Below are 20,198 nucleotides of genomic sequence, written 5' to 3'. Positions count from 1 at the left end.
TGTACACAACGTTGATGAAAGGCTACATGAAGGCCGGGCGCGTGGCAGACGTGGTGAGGATGCTGGAGGCGATGAGACGAGAAAGACAGCTCCAGCATCCGGACCACGTCACATACACCACTGTCATATCCACGTTCGTGAAGGCAGGGGCGATGGACAGAGCGCGCTGGTGCTTGTGGAGATGGCGAGAATTGGGGTCCCGGCTAACTTGATCAGTACAACATCCTCCTCAAAGGGTACTGCCACCGGCCTGCAGATTGACAAGGCGGAAGATCTGATGAGGGAGATGATGGAGGAGGCTGAGATCCAACCGGATGTGATCTCATACAACACCTTGATTGACGGATGCATACTTGTTGATGACTGTGCAGGCGCGCTCAGCTACTTCAATGAGATGCGGAGGAGAGGGATAGCACCCACCAAGGTGAGCTACACGACCTTGATGAAGGCGTTTGCCTCGTCCGGGCAGCCAAAGCTGGCGAGCAAGGTGTTTGAGGAGATGCTGAAAGATCCACGCGTCAAATTGATTTGGTTGCGTGGAATATGCTGGTGGAAGGGTATTGCAAGCTGGGGCTGATTGAGGAGGCAAAGAGTGTAATGGAGAAGATGAAGGAGGAAGGGATGTTGCCGAACGTGGCTACATACGGGAGTCTAGCAAACGGGATAGCCTTGGCTAGAAACCGGGGGAAGCCCTGCTGGTGTGGAATGAGATAAAGGAGAGGTGTGGTGTGGATCTGAAACCAGATGAAGGGCTTCTTCGATACGCTGGCGGATATATGTGTGAGGGCGGCTTTCTTTACCAAGGCGTTGGAGATTATAGCTTGTATGGAGGAGCACGGAATACATCCGAATAGGACCAAGTATAAGAGGATATATGTGGAGATGCATACGAGGATGTTTACGAGCAAGCACGCGTCGAGGGCGAGGCAGGATAGGAGGAAGGAGAGGAAGAGAGCGGCGGAGGCCTTCAAGTTCTGGTTGGGACTGCCCAACTCCTACTATGGGAGTGAGTGGCGCCTTGATCCGGATGATCAACAAGATAGGGTATGAAGCTTTCAGAACATGTAACAATATTCTCATACACAGTCATTGTATTGTATACCAAAATCAATGGGGCTCATGCCACTTTACCATTTCATAGGACTCTTGATGATTGGAACAATCAAGCATTGTATGTGCAGTTTATAATCATCATAACATAAAGAAATACTAGTAGTTACAAGAACAAGAAAAACAACATGCAAAACTGACCATAACGCCGCCAGATGCTAGGAAGAATTCACACAAATTTCAAATGACATAGTGAATAAAAGCAGCAGGAAAAAAAATGAAAAACTTGACTTCTACTTGTGGCCTTTCGTGAGCAGCACCCTGATCTTCTTGAGCATGTTCCCATTATTCTTCTTCGGCGAATCATCATCTTCATCATCAGATTGCGAAGAGCTCAGTTACTAGTGATTGAATGGTAGTCGAACGAGCCTCGTCTCTCCCTATTATCACTCGTGGACAGCATCGCAGCAGCAGCTTCAGCCGCTTTTTCTCCACTGATCGCACTGCACCTTCAACCTCCTCAGCTCGGCCTCCAGCTGCGCATTAGATGCCTGAGCTGCATCCAGCTGCTCAGTGACGCGTGCCACTTTCTTGCAGCTCTTATCCGCTTCCTCCGCCAATGAGTCGAGCCTCAGTAGCGCTACCTTTTCTGCAGCTCTTGACGACTCTGCTAGTACCAGCGCCTCATCCTCTGCTTTGCTCCGCGCCTTATTCATTTCGCGCTTCAGCCTCTCGTTTTCTTCTGCTGCTGTGGCCTGCAGAAGCGCTTCTTGTCGAGTAAACTGGCCTTGAGCACTTCCAACTGGAGCTGATCACCATCTTCTTCTTCTTGTTTCGAGACTTGCACCGCGTTTTTCCCTTTCAACAAGTATAATCCTCAATTCATCGATTTCTGCTCTTGATTCTCGCAGCTTCGCCTCAAGTTGAGCTTCTTTCTCCGATGACTTTGATCTCGTGAGCTCCACGAGCTGATAGGCGTTCCGGATCTGCATCGTGCTTTGAATGTACTCATCTCGGTACCTCCTTTCAGCATCTCCGAGGGCGGATCTCAATTCATCTATTTCGCTTTTCAAGGCGTTGAGTTGGGAAATATCTCGGTCTAATTTTCAGCTGAATAGTTTGCAGAGATGCTGCTGTGGCTATCTAGATCAGCCTGCAGCGTGGCGACGAGCTCCTCCAACGACTTCACTCTACCGTTGGATTTCTCCAAATCGAGCAGCAAAGAGTTGTCCGATTCGAGGACACTGTCATGCTTCAACTTGATTTCATTCTCAGCATTTTTAACGACCTCCAACTGCTTCTCAGCTCTGTTAACTTCATCTAGAGCTTGTGATTCGCAATCTCTGCTATCGTTCAATTGTTTCTTAGTCTCTCAACTAAAACGAGAGTTTCTGTTAACTCGAGTCTCAAGCTCTGGACCTCGGCATGTGCTGATTCCGCATGCCTGGCTTGAGCCGCTTCCGAGTGAGAGACCCTATTCAATTGCATCTTGAGCTTCCGGATCTCGTTCATGGCCGCGGCCAGAGCGGCAGAGTCCATGGAGTACTGCTTCTGGAAGGCCTCAAGCTCAGACTGCCACTCCCTGTCTCGTTCCTGAGATATCTTGCGCAGCTCCTGCAGCCGAGCTTCTTCGCTCTCAGAAAGCTCCTTGAGCTGATTCTGAGACTCCACCAGCTCGGCTGCCAAAGCTGCGGCCTGCTTCTTGGCTCCTCAGCCTCCTGCTGAGCCCTTCGCTTCCATGACTCGCTCGAGCTCAGCTGCTCCTTGACCTTCTTCAAATCCTCCTCGATCTGCGTTATCCGCTTTTTCTGCCATTTGATCATCAAAAAAGACTATCTGATTTCATTCATAATTGATTTTAATGCCGAGTCAAAATGGGACTATAATACCTGAGTGTGAGTGGGTGGTAGCCTCCGATCAATGGTTTTAGTGGTTTTGATACTCGGATTTATAGAAGAAGCAGACGGTTTTAGCTTCCTGGGGCTCTGAAGCGTAGAAGCAGATGATTTTACGAGAGCTCCGCCACCTCTGCATCAAAATAGAACACATTTCATATCTAGCAACATAAAATGCAATACGATTTAAATTTTCGATACCTTGATGTAGTGGTCTGCATATTCGAGTAACGACGATGATATCGAAAGCAAAAGTGTGATCAGAGGGCCACCTTGAGCCACAGCCCTGCAAAATTTCAGACTATAATATACTCATAAGAGTTGTTGCAACGAGACATATCCGAACCTGTAATCATTGATCATCTTCATCGAAAGATCGAAAACGAAATAAGGCAAATGAAGAAGAATAAAGCAGAGTATATTATCCCTTCAAAGGGAAACTAAAGAACCAACCACCAGTTCCAACAACCAAACCCACAACACAAGAAAAACAAAACAAAACAGAAAAGAAAAGAAGATTAGCAAATATTTCACTTTCCAATTCTATTCCTTACTTTCTACTCCAGACGTTACACTATTGAGTAATATCATTATTTTTTGGACAGCATGATAATAAATAATTAACACTCTCCATTTTTGCATTGGTATTGAAACGTGAATCATACTTAACAATGCCTTTGTTGGCGTTGAGATGGATGTTTCGAAACTGGCATTTTAATTAAGTATGCCTAGGTTGGTAACAAAATGATGAAGGGAAAGGGAATATACAGCAGAGCATGAGGTCTGAAAATAATAGGGTGAATATGTCAATAATTTGAAGCCCCACATTGAAACTGTGACACTCTTTCCCACGAAAATAGCAATTTTATTTGGCAAAAAAAGATCCTAGACCAACAACTAGTAATGGAAAGAATCTCACTGTACCATGATAGCATACACACACACACACACACACAATATTTTGTAGGAGAACAAGTTTTTTTTTCTGTATTGAGAGGTTGATATAACTGGAGAAAAAAGATTTAGTAATTAAGACAGATGTTTAAGAAGAGGAAGTGTTTAGCTAACAGAGGAAAAAAAAAAGAATTAGCAGTGTGTAGAGTTAGTTACCACTTTGAACTTCAACAATCTCTCTAATCTGATTGTTCTTCTCTGGGGAGAGAGAGAGAGAGCCTCTTTCTTCTCTTGCCTTTGTTATTACTTATTCCATGTGAATAACAGAACTAAGTAACGCTTTGTTTGGTAATGGTAACATAAACAAAAATTATAGTATACTATAACCGACACTCGTCAAATATTGGATTATTTTTTCTTGCCTTTTTATTGAAAAACTGCTTCTTTTCCTTTTTCCTTTTTCCTTTTTCCTTTTTCCTTTTTGTTGAGAAATCGTACTTAGAGATGCCCACCGGTTCCGGTTCCGGCGGTTTCCGAACCGGAACCGTGACAATTTTCTCGAACCGGAACCGTCGCATTTTGAACCGCGGTCCGGTTCCGGTTCAAGATTTTTCGAACCGGAACCGTCACCGAACCGCCGGTTCCGGACGGTTCGGAACCGCCGGTTAACCGGCAAAACCGCCGGTTCGGGCGCGTAAAACAAGGTGTCAGGGATGGGGCCGCCGGCGGCAGCTTTTCAGCGGCAAAACCGGCCTGAACCGCCGGTTTTTCGTCGATTAACCGGCGGTTAACCGCCGGTTCAGTGGCTTTCGATGCGGCGCGGAACACGAGGCAACAATGGCGTAGCTTTTGCAGACGGTTCGTTGACCGAACCGGCGGTTTTGTCCCGGAAACCGGCGGTTTTGGCGGTTCCGGCGGTTTTCCGCCAAAACCGCCGGTTTTCCGAAATTTTCAAATTTTTTTTTTTCAAATTTCAAATTCGAATTCTTCCATTTTCCCCCTCATTTTTATCTATAAATACCCCCCTCTATCCTCATTTACATTTACCCCACTCTTGTGTTAATAAGAGTTTCTCTCTTCAATCTCACAATTCTCTCTCTTTGTCTCCAATTTACCCCTCTTGTGGATACGTAGGCAACTCAACTTAAATTTGAAAAGTTTAACTTTGAAAGTTTAAGTTGAGCTCAAGCCCTTTTCAATTTAATTTTTTTCCTCCATTTCATGTTTTTTTCAATGTAAATTATATTACATTGTTGTATGTTGTATACTTGTAGTTGTAGATGTATATATATTGTAATTTGTAATGTATCGTTGTCCGTTACAACTCAAACTCAATAAAATTGATATCATTTTCTCCTTATTAGCCGTATTTCTATTTGAATTATACATTGTCTTGTTCCAATTTGTTGTATAAATCCAAATTTCAAAAAAAAAAATAGAACCGAACCGCGAAACCGCCGGTTCCGAACCGGAACCACCTAAACCGCCGGAAAAACCGGCGGTTCCGAACCGGAACCGGAACCGTGAAATAGCCTCACTGTTCGGTTCCGGTTCCGCCTTCGACCGAACCGGAACCGCCGGTTCGTGAACCGTGGGCAACACTAATCGTACTCATGAGTGGGTGCTGGATAAATATTACCACTATTATTGCTCACAATTTTTGATATAGGTGTATGAGGTTCAAGGCAAATGTAATTAAAATATATTTTGTGAGTTATTACATTATTGTTTATTTCAATGTGATTTACTACTTATGTTTAACGTGGAAATATAATTCTTGTTCAATAATCCAATGTGTATTTAATCATGATATGGCCAATATTTTTATACATTTGAAACTATCCTTCATTTTGATTAAATACACCGTACTATTGAAAATGTCCGAACATTATCAAAATTTTATTTAAATGTGACATCCGTTAATTATTAGTTAGTGCTGCTAGTATTGTTATTTTTAATATTAGGTTGTTGATTGAAGACTACATTATTTATTTCACTTCGTGGGATGAAATTCCCTATGCAAATCAATTACCGATGACTACACTGAATGAACACACTTACACAGCACGCACGAGGCGCGCGCTGTCCGCCACGATTGCAACGACGGCGTTCCACGAGTTGTAATTGTAATGGATCAGATCAAGGTTCATAGAGGCTGGACTGGGCCACCTATTAGGGCTATCTTTAACTAAATCAATTAAACTATAACTTCATTAATGCGCAAATACTTGATACTCCCACCTCACTACACTTATATACTCCCTAACGTCTCTCTCAAACGGGAGTTCCACTATCTTAGCCTCGGTACTCTCCTTTAGGAAATGCCGGTCGACTTCTATGTGTTTCGTTCGGTCATGCTTGCCGACAAGGAGGACTTCGCCTCCACCTCCGCCAATCGCCGCCGCCAGACCCCCGCATCGGGATCGCAGACGCCGTCCGCCGCTGCAAATGGAGGCGGTGCCAAGTATGATCACGCCAAAACCTAGAAACCTCAGCGGCAGGAAGATCAGTCCCAGGCGTTAGTTTTTTTTACGGAACCATAAAAAAAGGACCACTTCGACAAGGATTTCATTTGTTATGGACATGTTTTTCAAAAAGTGAATGTTATAGACCAAATTCGTATTTTGGTCATATGTTTAGGACCAATCATGAAAAAATAGAAACCGGTTTCCGGTTCACGGTCCAACCGGTCCGACCGGCCGGTTCCACCGGTTCCCCCCAATGACAGAATTTATATTAGGCGTTGACATTTCCCCCAGTAACATAATTTGTATTAGGCGTTGACATTCTCCCCAGAATATGATCACATTCTGTAATACAAAGTTTAACAACATTCCAATCTTATCCTCTGTTTTTGTCTCTCACTGGATAACACAAAGCGCAGCTCTCTCTAAGGGAGAGAGATGGAAAAAAAAGTGTGCGAAGCTATACCTGATGCATTCCCTGAGGAGCATTTGTACTACATAGGGAAATTTCCTAGGCCTATCAGCTGGGAAGCGATAATGGCGATAACAGGTCCAGGAGATACCAGGAGTTGTAATGCTTGAAATCGTCGTACAATAAAAGTACGACGGCAGTTTTCATGGATTTGATGAACCGAGTTTTCCACGATCTATTGGTGAAATTTGTAGCTATAGAAGCTTGAATTGAAACTAGAATATAGAGAATTTGATTAATGTCACTTATAATTATTTTGTGCTCTTTTTGTGACCATCCACACAAAATAATTATATTACAACTATTACAATTTTTTATTTGAAAAATAACATACCCAATTGGTTATTAACACGGCCCCTACAACTTAAACCATCCACTACGCTGTCTCTATACCGTCCCTTAAACCGTCCCTTAAATACTATTTGACCACTATTTGAGGGCCCCACTGTCCTTTTTTCCTCCATCCCTTAACTAAGGGACGGAACCTGCAACGCTCCGTCCCTTAACCGTCCCTTATTCCGTCCCTTAATTACTATTCATTCAATTTCATTTTTATTTTTTTTCTCAACCCAATTCAATTAAAACAAACACACTTTATTAAAAACACACAACATAAAAAAACACACAACATAATTTTAAATACAAATTTAAAGAAAAATAAAAAAACTACTCCGCCGGCTAATCATCTCCGGAGGCGGTCGAGGTTGAGGGGGAGTCGGAAGGCCAAGTTGTGCTGCATATACACAATTCCGTTCCACCAGGCCGTGAATTGGGCGTACGAGAAGCGGGAAGTGTCCGCCATTGTGGCGGTCATGTACGCCACCATAAGTGTGTCCGAGCCTCCCCGCGAGCCCGATCCCGAGGCCGGCTGGCTTGATTCGCCTCGGCCCTTCCTTGCTCTAGCCGCTTTCGCCGCCTTCGTCCCTTACGGCCGACGGCGCCCACTCGCGGATCCTCCAGCTTCGCCGACCGTACCCGCAAACTCCTGGGATTCAGCCTCAGGTTGGCTGATGCCCTCAGCGGTGTCACCACTAGACAAGTATTGGCCACTCGCCGTATGCTTCGTGCGCTTCGAGGTTGAGCCCGAGCTAAAGCGAAAACTGCCTGCCCACCGTTCCTCGTCCTTGACGGCCTGCCAAACATCAACAAATCTGAATTGATGACGTTCGTCCTGGTAGTAGGCGCGCAAAGCGGACGTCAAAATGTCGGTTGCCGTTGCGCCGCTTTGGTAGCGCGCCTCTTCGGCCGAGTAGATGCCGCAGAATTTTTTGACCTGTCGGTCGACTCGGTCAAAGTGAGAGCGGAGCATTTTAAATTTGTGCTTGCGGGAGTCTTTCGGCTTTATCTGGTGGTAGACCTCGCAGACCTTTTCCCAGAAACACTTCCGAGATTGTTGATTCCCGACGATGGGATCGTACGAGACGGTGATCCAGGCGTTGTACACCGCCAGCGTTTCGAGGTTGTTGTACGGATGCCGGCCTAGATCATCTTCCTCTTCTTCCTCTTCCTCCTCGTCCTCGCCCGCCTGGGGTTGTACACCGCCTCGGCCACCTCCACTGCCTCGGCCTACTCCCGGCGTGGGATCAACGGGAAAATCCTCCCGGATCTAGGATAATCCCTGCGAATACCGCGGGGCGGAGGGACGGACATATGCATCAAGGTCAAAATTGGGTGGTTGGTACCCCCTGGCGTCGCCGAACCCTGGGTCCCCGGCGTTGATGAACCGGAACCGCCCAATGTGTTGATCATGGTCTCCCAATCACCGAACGCGTTGAGATCCAACCCGCAGGAGCCGGAACCGCCGTAGTTGCCGTCGCCGTCGCCGGACATCTTGAGTTGTTATATGAAAATTTGAGAGAAAATTTGAGAGAAAATTTAGATGATAAGAAGAATAGATGTGTAGTTGTGTGTGAAATGAGGATGAGTTTAGGAGTATTTATAGAGTAAAAAATTTAATTAAAAATAAAAAAATAAAAAAAAACAAAAAACGGTATTATTACCGTTACAATTTTTTTTCTTTTATTTTTTATTTATTTTTTTTAAAATTCGAATTTTTAAAAAAATATTTATTGCGTCAGCACGTGACGACGCCCACTCGCGGGCTGGCGAGTGGGCGTCACGCGCGCCACGTCGCTTAGGCGCGTGGCGAGACAGCCCGTCTCATGGCTCGACGGGACGCGACGCGGGACGGGACGGCGAGCTGCAACGCGTCGCGCCGGGGTCCCGTCTCTCTGGGACGGGACGCGAGACGCCGGCGAGACGCGTAGTGGATGGTCTTAGGGCATTTAGGTTCTCGATGATTCCCAAGTTTGGTTTATTTATTATACGGTGTGAAGTCTTTTAGAAATATTATAACATCATCATATGCTCCGCCACATCATCATTCTATCCTCCTACCTTTTCACTTGCAGTGGGACACCCTAAAGTTCATCCTATAATTTTCACTATTGTTTTGTTGATTAATTTTATGTTTTCAAATATGTCATGCAAAATAATAACAAAAAAAAGCACCACGATTTAAAGGCAAATCCTACATTACTTAATTAAAAAAAGTTACAAGAGTTAGAAATAAAAAACATGTTCACTACAGATAAAAAGGGCATACTCTACATCATTCCCAACTTGCGTTATTCCCAAACATGTTCACTACAGATAAAAAGGCATAATTTAAATTTAAATATAAATAATACAAATAGATTAATATGATTGTTTTATATAGTTTATAAAATTAATTTTTATTTTATTTTATGAGATGTTGGCAAATAGTTTCAGCCTAGCTTGTTAATTTCTTTTTCTATTTTCTTAGAATAATATTTCCATAAAATCCTAGATTCTATAAAATATTAGTACAGTAGATATAAAGTTGAGATTAAATAAATCTTAATAGAGTTCTTTGTCAACTACAAATTTATCCGAGATTAATAGATTACAACTATTAAATAGTATTTTTAGAAGTTCCTATATTGAGTAGCTATTAAATAACTATATATAAAAAATAATTAAGCTAGTTTATGTTTACCATTGTCCCACATCGTTAGTATAACAAAGAAAGGAGAGAATAGGTAATTTTAGTTTATGTTTACCATTGTCCCACATCGTTAGTATAACAAAGAAAGGAGAGAATAGGCCATTATAAAAGGAAGAAAAATGGAAGAGTTTATATTATAAATTTTGAAGAATTAAAAAAAATGTAAAACGCGTTGCATCGTCCACAGTATCGTTCGTGTCGCCGCAGTGGGGCGGACGATACTGCGGACGATGCGTGCTCCAACACCTATCATCCGCGGACGATGCATCTGGCATCGTCCGCATGGCTACAGTGATGGACGATAGTCTGCCCGATACATCGGGCGGACTGTGGATGCCCTTGCCGAGATTGAAATTATTCTTATTCAAGTTCTTTGGAACATAGTAACTTAGCAAGTAGAGATGTTAAATGGATGTGACATACTAATGCATTAAATTAAACTCGATAAAAGGTGGGGTTTGGGGCTCAACTATATATTCTGTTGCCCCACTAAATCTCAAGTTGTTTTTCTTTTCGACCCTAGCCATTTTAGTAGTGGTATTAGTTTAAAGAAGTTGACGGACGTGGTAGCACAATTCCAATATTTTGACTTGCTTTAAATTTACCTACCTACTAACAAACAAATATTAATAAAATACAAGCCACAAACGATTACAGACTCAATTTCCACATTAGTTATGAGACCAACAAATATGGGGTATATAGACTAAATGGACTCTCTCCTAACAGGCTAGTCTTTTGCAATGAGTTCTCCTGTTTGGTCTACATCAATTGGTGCTTTCATTGAGAGCCCAAACGGCTCGGAGTGGTGGCCGGGCAACGAACTCGCCGTGACCAACGAGTGCGTTTGGGACCGCTCGGAGTGGTGACCCACGGAGTGGTGGCCGGGCAAAGAATCCGCCGTGACCAACGAGAACTCGGAGTGGTGGCCTGGCAAAGAACCAGCCGTGACCAACGTGGCCGTGACCAATGAGGACGTTGGCCCTTAAAGGAGGGTCGAATGTTATGGACTCAATTCCCACATCGGTTGTGAGAACAACAAATGTGTGGTATATAGACTAAATGAGCTCTCTCTCCTAACAGGCTACTAGCCTTTTTGGATGAGTTATCCTGTTTAGTCTGTATCACAAAGTTACATTTACACCCGATGGCATAATCAATATATCACAAATAGATGAGATATTGTATTTAGTTCGCATCAGTTTTTATTTTATCAATTTAATTTATTTCTAATATATTAAACTATATTATTAATTTTATAAATCATATATAAAAATAAAGCTTAAGTATCCATTTTTTCTATACCATAGGACAAATGAATAAAATAAATCAAAATTTTGTTTTACTTTACAATTTGTATGCATCAAATAAATGAAAACAAAGGAATAAAAGAATTAATTAAATTTTGATTTTTATATAATTTATAAATTTAACAACCTTCATAAAAAAATAATTTTAAAATGGATTAAACAAGAACATACTCACTCACGGCATATATACATGGATGGATGTGTGATAACAAGTAACTTTCTTAAGTTGCTAACCCTCAGTGTATTAAAAATGTCAATACGATGCTATTAAATGTCAACATAAACTTAGTTGATATTTTAATAAATTATGTTGACATTAATACTTAAAATGTCAATTCAAAATTTTATAAATATTTTAATGTGATTGTGTTAATATTTTTAATATACTGCTTTAATGAATTAGTAAGTTAACAATTTAAGAAAAAATTAGCAGTATATTTAAATAATTACTCACTAAATATCAATGCATCATATGCAGGCATTAATAAACGTCAATTAAGACATCTAAATTAAACATCAATAAACAGTGGAGTCAATTAAAGCATGTGTCTAGAATTCCTTCTTGTCCTATTTATCTATGTTATTTAATTACTACGGAGTACTCCTATTATTAAATTTTACTTGTTTTAGGTAATTGAAAAACTCAAAAATTGAGAACCATCCATGTAGTATATGAAACTTTATAATTACTCGGATTAACTATTCGTTCTTGTGTTTGATATCTTATTTTTTATCTTTAACATTGATATCTCTATATTTAATATTTGCTGTTGATTTTAGTACTAATAAAAAAATACTGCATCAACTCGTAATGCAACTTTTATATAACTACAATGCAATGCTTTAAAATTAATATTAGTCGTCTAGATCCCGATCCAATGGATTATTGATTGGCATAAATTTTCTTTTTCATCTGTCCCTAATTACTTAGCACTTTTACATTTCACATATGATATTCCACTAACTTATTTTATTTCACTCGTATTTTATTTCACTAACTTAATTTTTCCACTTACTTTTCCCTATATTTATCAAAATTCATGTCAAATCAAACGGAGTCAACTAATGGGGGACGGGGAGAGTATGTTTCGGATTAGTTGTGTACAAAGAGTTGGTTGCACACGCACCCTATACATTAATATTTTATTTCAATAAGCGAAGAACATCTTTAGAAATTTAAGAGCTTATAAAGTATCACACGTCTCATTAAATTTTGTAAAAATGCTAGTAGTAACATCAGGCAAATGTAGTTTTCGATCTCAATTATATGCATAAAGTGGTGATTAATTGCAGAAAGATTAGGTATCATGAACTTAGAAAATTCACAAGTCTGAGACTTGAAGAAATAAACACCCATTAAAATCATTATTATAAGAACACAGAAAATTAATTACTACTCAGCTTTGCTTTGCTTAGAATGAAGGAATAAATGATCCCCACTGTTGCATAATAACATAGTAGTATAATGTAAATTCCACCTCAATGAAAATTATCATATTCAGGTTCAACTACTAACAGACTAATCTCATCAGCCTACAATAAATTTCAGTATCTCTCTATCATCCACCATGAAAATGCCTACCAAATATACTCCGGGCCTGGAATGAATTAATAAATAGTATTCCATCCGTCCCACTTTAGAAGTCATGGTCACTTTTGCACACCCATTTTATAAAAATCATAATAAATAGTTAAAGTGGAGAAATGGTAAAGTAAGAGAGAAAATAATATAGCGAAGAGTCTTCTCTACATTATTATCTCTCTTACTTTATCATTTCTCAACTTTAACTATTTATTATGATTATTACAAAATGGGTGTGCAAAAGTGACCGGGACTCCTAAAGTGGGACGGAGGAGTATTAATCAAAGCTAAAGTCCAAGCTATTCAAAAGGTTTGATTCTAATTATTTGAAAAATTACTCACCAAAATTCTTTGAAATAAACAATTGCATGAAGTAAGAAAAATAACAGAATTATATCTACTGGATCAGTTTTATAACTTGGCTACAGCAGGGGAGAACACGACGGATCGGCCGCCAATCAGGGTCAGGAGAACTTGGCTGGAGCAGCAGAAAGCCCAGACACCTCAAAGCTTGAAAGATTGTCTTCTACATACTGAATGTAATGATGACATTATGACAACGATGACGAGGATGTTGTCCAGTTCATATCGGTCGACCACATCCACATGTGTCGTGGACGAGTAACTTTTTCTTCTTAATTCGAGGAGCTGATCCGGGAACATGGTCGACCAATCGTGGGTAATGATACTGAAATTGTCGATGGTTGTGGAGCTAATGGTGTTGAAGTAGAACGTACTTCTACGAATCTGAGCGTGAGCTCAATAGCATCTAGTTCGAATGCCTCCAAGACCAGGAGGTAGAGAAAATTCTCACCAAAAATTTCTAAAATTATCAAGCATGTCGTGTCCTATATATCGGTATTCGCCAAATTATCAAGCATGTCGGCTTCTTCTGCCAGCTGTTGGCATTCGAACTGATATTAGGTGTTCAACCTAAGTATTGAGGCTCTAACTGATATTTACTCAAAAACATTAAAGTGGAGAACTCACTCATAGCAAAAATTATGGGACCAAGTTTCTGGATACAAGTTTATCTCCATTCAATGTAATCTTCCAGTGATTAGCTTCGAGCATAAAAACAGATAACTTTTTGGGCACCACTGCAAATTAAAAACCGAATTCATGAAATCAGTCAAACAATTTGAACCAAACAAAAGATGAATATATCTTAAAGATAACCATCATGTTCTGCTGGGGAGAAAAATTACTACCTTCGAATTTGCTGTCCTGCGTAACAATTCCAAATGTTTCTTTAGTTTCTCGAACCATGATGCCATGTAACCCAACGTAGGCAGCAGTTTTACACTGAACAACTACACAGACACCAATGGTTAAAGTCCTAATTTACATCAAGCATACTGTGACTATCACGGTGAAGTATTATTTGAGATTTACTAGACAACAGTTGAGGAATGAGTAAGTTTTCGAACCTAAAATGATTGCACCGTGTAGGTCGACATTAAGGAAGCACTGAGCCAACTGTTCTCTCCTGCATTCAAGAATACAACCTTGCATACATTATGAGATAAAGCATTACTAAAAGATGAAATAGCATAAAAAACTAACCCAGCAATTTAAGAAGCTTCTGTATATAGGATTTCCACTTTTCATGCATAGCTTTAAAGATGTCAAAGCTGAAAATTCAGCAAAATAAATTCAGGCATTACAAGAAAAGCAAGGACTGATTCCTATGACAGTCAATGAAGGTTGGATTTCTTACGAGAAAAGTATCTGGTAAACCTATCTATCCAACGAGTGGTTACACACGCATCCCAGGAAGACGCATGCAAACCATAACTTTAAACGTACCCAATAAAGAATAAAAAGGCAAAACAAGCGAAAAACCAAACACCTTCCTCATAAATCCACTTATTGGTGGATTCATCACAGAAGGCATATTTTACGTGAATGATATGTCAAATTGCAATCACTACATATTAATTAGCATTGCAATCACACAAGCGAAAAACCAAACACCTTCCTCGTAAATCTACTTATCTTCTACAAATAAAGAACATGCTACAAGTTTGCATATTAAGTAGTACGAACTAAGTATGAAAAACAAACACAGGCACAAATATATTAACATTGCTTGAGGCAGGCCTTCTTTAGAAGTACGATCTGGAAAAGAAAAGTTGCCTGCATAGCAAGGCACATGATATCAGACAAGAGGATCATGCTAAAGACTTTAAAACTTGAAATGACATTCTCTTCGAAGAATTCGCAAAATTAAAACATAGTACTATTGTTTCACAGATAATAACACTAAAGTTTCAATTACATGTATCACTTCTCACCATAACAATCATGTGAAAGAGTCCCTTTGATCACAACATAAAAGTTTGACAATAAACATGAGTAACACCCAAACTAATCAATAGCAGACTATGTTTAGATATACATACTTTATTGGAGAAGGAAAAGTATTATGCAGCTGCAATTAGTTATATTTTAAGAATGTAATTTGCTAACTGAGAACTAATCATCCCAACAGGTAATGGTACAGCAAGAAACTTAAAATAACAAGATGAAGAACATAATCATACTAAAAGATAAACCTTTTTTAGATGAAGATATCGAGAGGGGCTTATTGAGTGGTGAATCTACAAAAAATGTTTTCTTATCTTCAGCTGGCCTTTTCTTGCTCATCTGTTGCTGTGACTGAACCTCTGACTTTGCTTGAGAAAATCGTCTCTCTAGAGCTTCCAGGCTACGTCTCCTTTGGTCTTCCATACTAGGTCTAGGTTAAACAGTTTTTTTTAAAAGAAATTAGTTAACAATTATAGTTAACAACTGAATGAACAATAGATAGTGATGCAGGATTCATATGAAACAACCATTGCAAGCATATAAATAATCAGACCATTCGAAAGTCGACACCCAATTTGTGAAAAGTAAAAACATTAATGGAGTAACTAATAAGCCGAGCACCTGAGAATCTTACCTCTTGACTCAACACCAAATAACGGAAAAAATTACCTATACAGCAACGTCGACGGATGGTGGACGCATATTTGGTGGAGAATTTGAGTAGGGGAGATTTATTGGAATAGGTAGGGCGCGGTGGCAAATCAGAGGTGGAGGCGGGAAGGGGATGCAGTGGTTGCAACCAAGGTAAGAAAATTATTTTATTGAAATTTTGGGGGATACTAACAACTTTGTAAAATTCTAAATCATCCCTGACATAAAATAAACAATTAATTAGGCACAAGAATCCCTTAGGAATGTGATTTTGATAGATTACTAATTTGAAAATATTAAGAAAGTTGATAAGATTTTAAATTTATGGAGTACTATTAATTAATTAAATTCAATTAGGTAATAGTTATAATTATTGAATTAACGAATCAACCTACTAACTAAGTATTTTCTATTACTATATCTAATTTATTCATTATTTTTCTAATTCATCACTTAATAATTAAATTAAGATTTTCCCAGTTTGGTATGGCTTATAATAATAATATAATACTATAATAATATAATAATTTATTGTAGTTCGTGGCGAAGACAGAATTTTTACGCTGGGCCCAAGTCACGATTAATAGTTATAGGGTTTATTCGATGTAGGTGACATCGGAAGCTCGAAATAATCAATATTTTAAATTTTTATGTATGTATATGGATGAAAACGAATTGTTGATGATGTTTAAATGTCCAACCTAGAAAATATAAATAAAAACATAAAGTTTACAAGTAAAATAATTTTAAATTTTTTTTATTATAAGTATAATGATGGATTATGAAGAGATATAATGGAATATAGTAACAAATCGACATAATGCATTAATTGTAGTACTAATATAAAAGAGAGAAAAGCTGCATAAACAAAAGGATCAAGAAAATGACGCCGAATGGAGTCACCCACGGGACATACGGTTCACAAGGCAGCATTCACAACCAACTACGCCACTGAAATTATACGTGAATTACAGTTTGCATATAATATATATAGGTAAATGGGAAAATGATGGGTGGGCCATGAGCCCCCGTGGCCTAAATGTGGCTTCATCAGTGATTCTAGTTATTTATTGATATTATAATAGAACATAGTTCATAATTTCAAATTTTTATCAAGACTTTCTTAGTTATTAATTTATAATAAAATAATAATAATAATAATAATAATAATAATAATAATAAGGCTATAATTTTGTACTATTATTCATAATTTAAATAAATATATTATACTAATTGGAATAATATAATATTAATTTTTAGTTTTAATATCTATATATAATAATATATAATAATTATGATTAGAATTAGAATTAAAATTGTGATTATATTTTTATTTTTTATTTTATAATCAAGCATGATTCATAATTCTAAAATATATTCAGAATTTGCTAATTAATTTTAATTTATAATATAATGGATAATAATAATAATAATAATAATAATAATAATAACATTATTATAGTAGTAGTAGTATAAACTAATAAAAATACTTTTTCCGTCCCACTTAAGATGTTCTCATTTCCTTTGTAGTTTGTCTCACTCAAAATGTCCATTTTCTATTTTTGTGAAAAAATTGGGGAATCAGAATCTTGAAAAGTTGTACTTATTACTTTCATGTTTTTACGATTATGATTACTTTCGTAATTTGATTAAAAAATCAAACAAATATCAAAGTTTAAAAACAGATTGTTTTTAAGACGGAATCATAACAAACATGCACGAACACTACATTAATCTAATCCCTTTGATAATTTTTTGATTGATCTTCAATGGAAGCTTCTAGTTCCCAAAGAATAACAATATCGTTGAAGTTGTTGATATATCTCAGTTTCGATCTTACTACTACTACTACTTTATAATGTATCTTGAGAGAGTTGACTTTTTTAACCTGTGGTGGGAAGATGTTATTGACTTTTGGAAAAAGCAGAGTGGGGGCTACCAAATATTTGAGCACAAAATACAATGGAGAAAGGTTAAATAGAAAAAGTTGTTTGCATGTCTAATCTAAGTTGCAGTTGTGTGCAAGGTTTTGGAAAGCAACCCCACCACCAGTGTCTTTTGCAATCAATTAACTTTCTTCAAATTTATGCCTAAATTCATCATTCTTTGTTAGAAGATCGTCGAACAAGTTTGGTGGCCAACTAGCCCTCCCTTCATCAAACTCTACCCAATCACTCATACCAAATTCCCATCTTCCGGTGCCCAATAAATATTCTTAGTTATTACCTTGGTGAAATGGGTCAAAATTGGTATACATATTTACTGATCCATTAGAGTTTGATCCTGGTAAAAAAAATTTGTGGAAAACGTAAATATGTACATAAAGTTTACCACACAGAAATAACACAAAAGTGGCTTCTGTATTCTGTCTCATGTCTTGTATTGTCCCTATAGACTAGTTGAGTGGGGCAATAAAAACATACAAAATGAACAGTAAAAACAGAATAAAGTGAGTCTGGAGAATACCCATTTTAATTTTACTATCTCATTTTACCCTTCAAACCCCAAAATGACCGCTATTTGCTCTGCATTAATTTATACTTTCATCTCCTATTTCAAAACAATATTATGCTATATAGTATAGGTGTATATCTAGAGCTGGAATGTGATGCAAAACTACAATTAGCTGATGCTTATGAAATTAGATAAAAACCAAAAAATTTAATAAAACTATAAAAGTAAATATGATGAATGAATAAAAAGTGGGGTGCAAGTATCCCACTTCAATCGGCTCCATTAATTCCAATAATAAAGGTTGCGTAACTAGTGCCCAAACCCACTTATAGAGCCCTACCCCCTTTTAAAATAAGTGTAGTGATGCATATATGTAAGTTTATAATTAATGGAGTAATATTTATATGGTGACACATTCAATTAGAATCGAAGCTTGAGATAAGATATGTCTTTATTTCGTTTGGTAGCATTCTCGCTTATATTGATAAGGTGATAATGACATGCAACATGTTATTTTCAACAACAAATCAATAAATAGAAATAGAGTGGTAATGTAGAGCCATAAATTGGTCCAATTCGATGTATAAAAGCACAAGAAATCCAAACTCAACGTGTTAGTAAGTTTGATACAATTTATAAACATAGACTACACATTCTAATAGTACTGTCTCTAACGATGAAAACAAAAATATCTTATCAAAATCATCTTTTACGAAGATAATAGCAAAAAAATCTTGTTTTAGTAGTATATTTTTTTACGGAAAACCACTAATAAAATTATACTCCACGTACCAGTACCACATCAATATCAATATAAAAATAAAAATAAAAAAAATTTAAATTGTGAGATATGCCTTAGCCGCATCATAGCAACCACCTTGAATGCATTAATTACTATCCCGGTCAGTAAAATAATTTCACATTTTACTATTTTGAGTATCCATGATTTAAAGTTTCATTTATCAACTTTTATTTTAACTAGATAGACCCCATGATTCATCTAAATTATTACACTCACATTCTATTAAAAAATTAATATTAAAAAACGAAGTCAACATTCCATTAATTATTTTTGCATTTTTTTCCACAAAGTGAAACAACTTTTTAACAGGTACCGAGTCAAAATAGGACTATAAATGACGAACGAACAAAGGGATTACAAAATTACTGCACTAGTCACGACCTTTTATTTTATTTACAGTAGAGTTATAATATTAGTATATTACAACGAAATAATTAATGTGTTAAAAATTCTGAATTCAAATTATGTATTCGTAAACGCATTTTGAGAGACAATAATATCCCCCAGCAGGCAGAGGCAGCACGCACGTACAAACTAGATACGCGCATCGAAATGCAACGCATGAGTTATATATAGAGAGCGAATTGGTAAATTTACGCAACTGAATTTTCACAAAATTTGACAGGAAAAAAATGAAAGGTAGTATATCGAAGCCATTGTCGACCCTAGACGGGCGGAGAAGTTTCCGCCGCCGCTAATGCGGTTCCTGCGAAGCAACGTCGGCAGCCGGAGCCGGAGCCGGAGCAGGTCGCGGTCGAGTCCCATATTTAACCTCCCGCGGAAGGAGAAGCGCGCCGGCAGCCATCGAAGAACCATCCTCGCCGAAAGTCACCTGCATCGGCCAAGTCCGCATCCGCCGCTCCAAGGCCACGAGAGCCGTGAAAAAAAACCCGCCGCTGGAAAAGCCTCTGCTTCGGAAACAATCCGTTAGGCGGATTGCTCTGCAAGTGCAGCTCAATTTCGGGATACAGCAAAAAGGTCGATTCCAAAATTGAAAACCTAAGCAATGGACATTATGAGAGCCCCGCCGAAAATAAAAGGGGATTTATGGAAACTTATTCCCCCTCCAAAAAATGCGTTGATGTTGACCAGATGCAGATCTGCTCCCTACAGATCTTCGTCCTTGGGAGGTCGATTTTGGGGCTTCGATAATGAAGACAAATCGGATGAATTAGCGATAAGAAGCAATAGTGAAAAAAGAAGAAGAAGAAGAATTAGAAGAAGAAATTCAGCTGAAAATGTTGAAGAAAAGAAGAAAAATTGGCGGCGATGCGCAGCGGCTAAG

The 20,198-nt window shown here is 38.4% G+C and overlaps 1 protein-coding gene, 1 long non-coding RNA gene and 2 pseudogenes across 3 annotated transcripts; 1 reads left to right on the top strand and 3 right to left on the bottom strand.

Annotated features, from left to right (window-relative positions):
- The first annotated feature begins 8 nt into the window (after nucleotides 1–8).
- LOC121789262 lies at nucleotides 9–1,162 on the top strand (annotated as a pseudogene).
- A 132-nt stretch (nucleotides 1,163–1,294) lies between these two features.
- Nucleotides 1,295–3,225, bottom strand: LOC121789261 (annotated as a pseudogene).
- A 9,799-nt stretch (nucleotides 3,226–13,024) lies between these two features.
- On the bottom strand, nucleotides 13,025–14,245 carry LOC121789263 (ribonuclease P protein subunit p29-like). 2 transcript variants are annotated; one of them, XR_006048007.1, is made up of 4 exons: nucleotides 14,127–14,245; nucleotides 13,908–14,009; nucleotides 13,687–13,796; nucleotides 13,047–13,595 (listed from the first exon to the last, which is right to left on the bottom strand). XR_006048007.1 is itself a non-coding variant. In XM_042187755.1 (3 exons), the coding sequence occupies exons 1-3, from the start codon at nucleotides 14,209–14,211 to the stop codon at nucleotides 13,699–13,701; spliced, it is 285 nt and encodes a 94-aa protein (XP_042043689.1). In that variant the 5' UTR covers nucleotides 14,212–14,245; the 3' UTR covers nucleotides 13,025–13,698. The 2 variants fall into 2 exon arrangements, 1 of the variants encoding a protein (XP_042043689.1); XM_042187755.1 differs by having other exon boundaries at nucleotides 13,025–13,796.
- Nucleotides 14,246–14,797: 552 nt separating this feature from the next.
- LOC121789264 lies at nucleotides 14,798–15,728 on the bottom strand. Its single transcript, XR_006048008.1, has 3 exons — nucleotides 15,641–15,728; nucleotides 15,255–15,436; nucleotides 14,798–14,835 (listed from the first exon to the last, which is right to left on the bottom strand). It is a non-coding gene; the product is annotated as an uncharacterized LOC121789264 (long non-coding RNA).
- Nucleotides 15,729–20,198: the final 4,470 nt, after the last annotated feature.

The sequence above is a fragment of the Salvia splendens genome, unplaced genomic scaffold (genome assembly GCF_004379255.2).
Source record: "Salvia splendens isolate huo1 unplaced genomic scaffold, SspV2 ctg189, whole genome shotgun sequence".
NCBI classification, from domain to species: domain Eukaryota; kingdom Viridiplantae; phylum Streptophyta; class Magnoliopsida; order Lamiales; family Lamiaceae; genus Salvia; species Salvia splendens.
This window is presented reverse-complemented; position numbering and strand designations above follow the sequence as displayed.

Coding starts and splice junctions, on each gene's coding strand:
- LOC121789263 (XM_042187755.1), bottom strand. CDS start 14,211: ATGCAAGGTTGTATTCTTGAATGCAGGAGAGAACAGTTGGCTCAGTGC. Junction 14,010..14,126: donor ACACGGTGCAATCATTTTAG/GTTCGAAAACTT, acceptor GTGTCTGTGTAG/TTGTTCAGTGTAAAACTGCT. Junction 13,797..13,907: donor GCAGGACAGCAAATTCGAAG/GTAGTAATTTTT, acceptor TTTAATTTGCAG/TGGTGCCCAAAAAGTTATCT.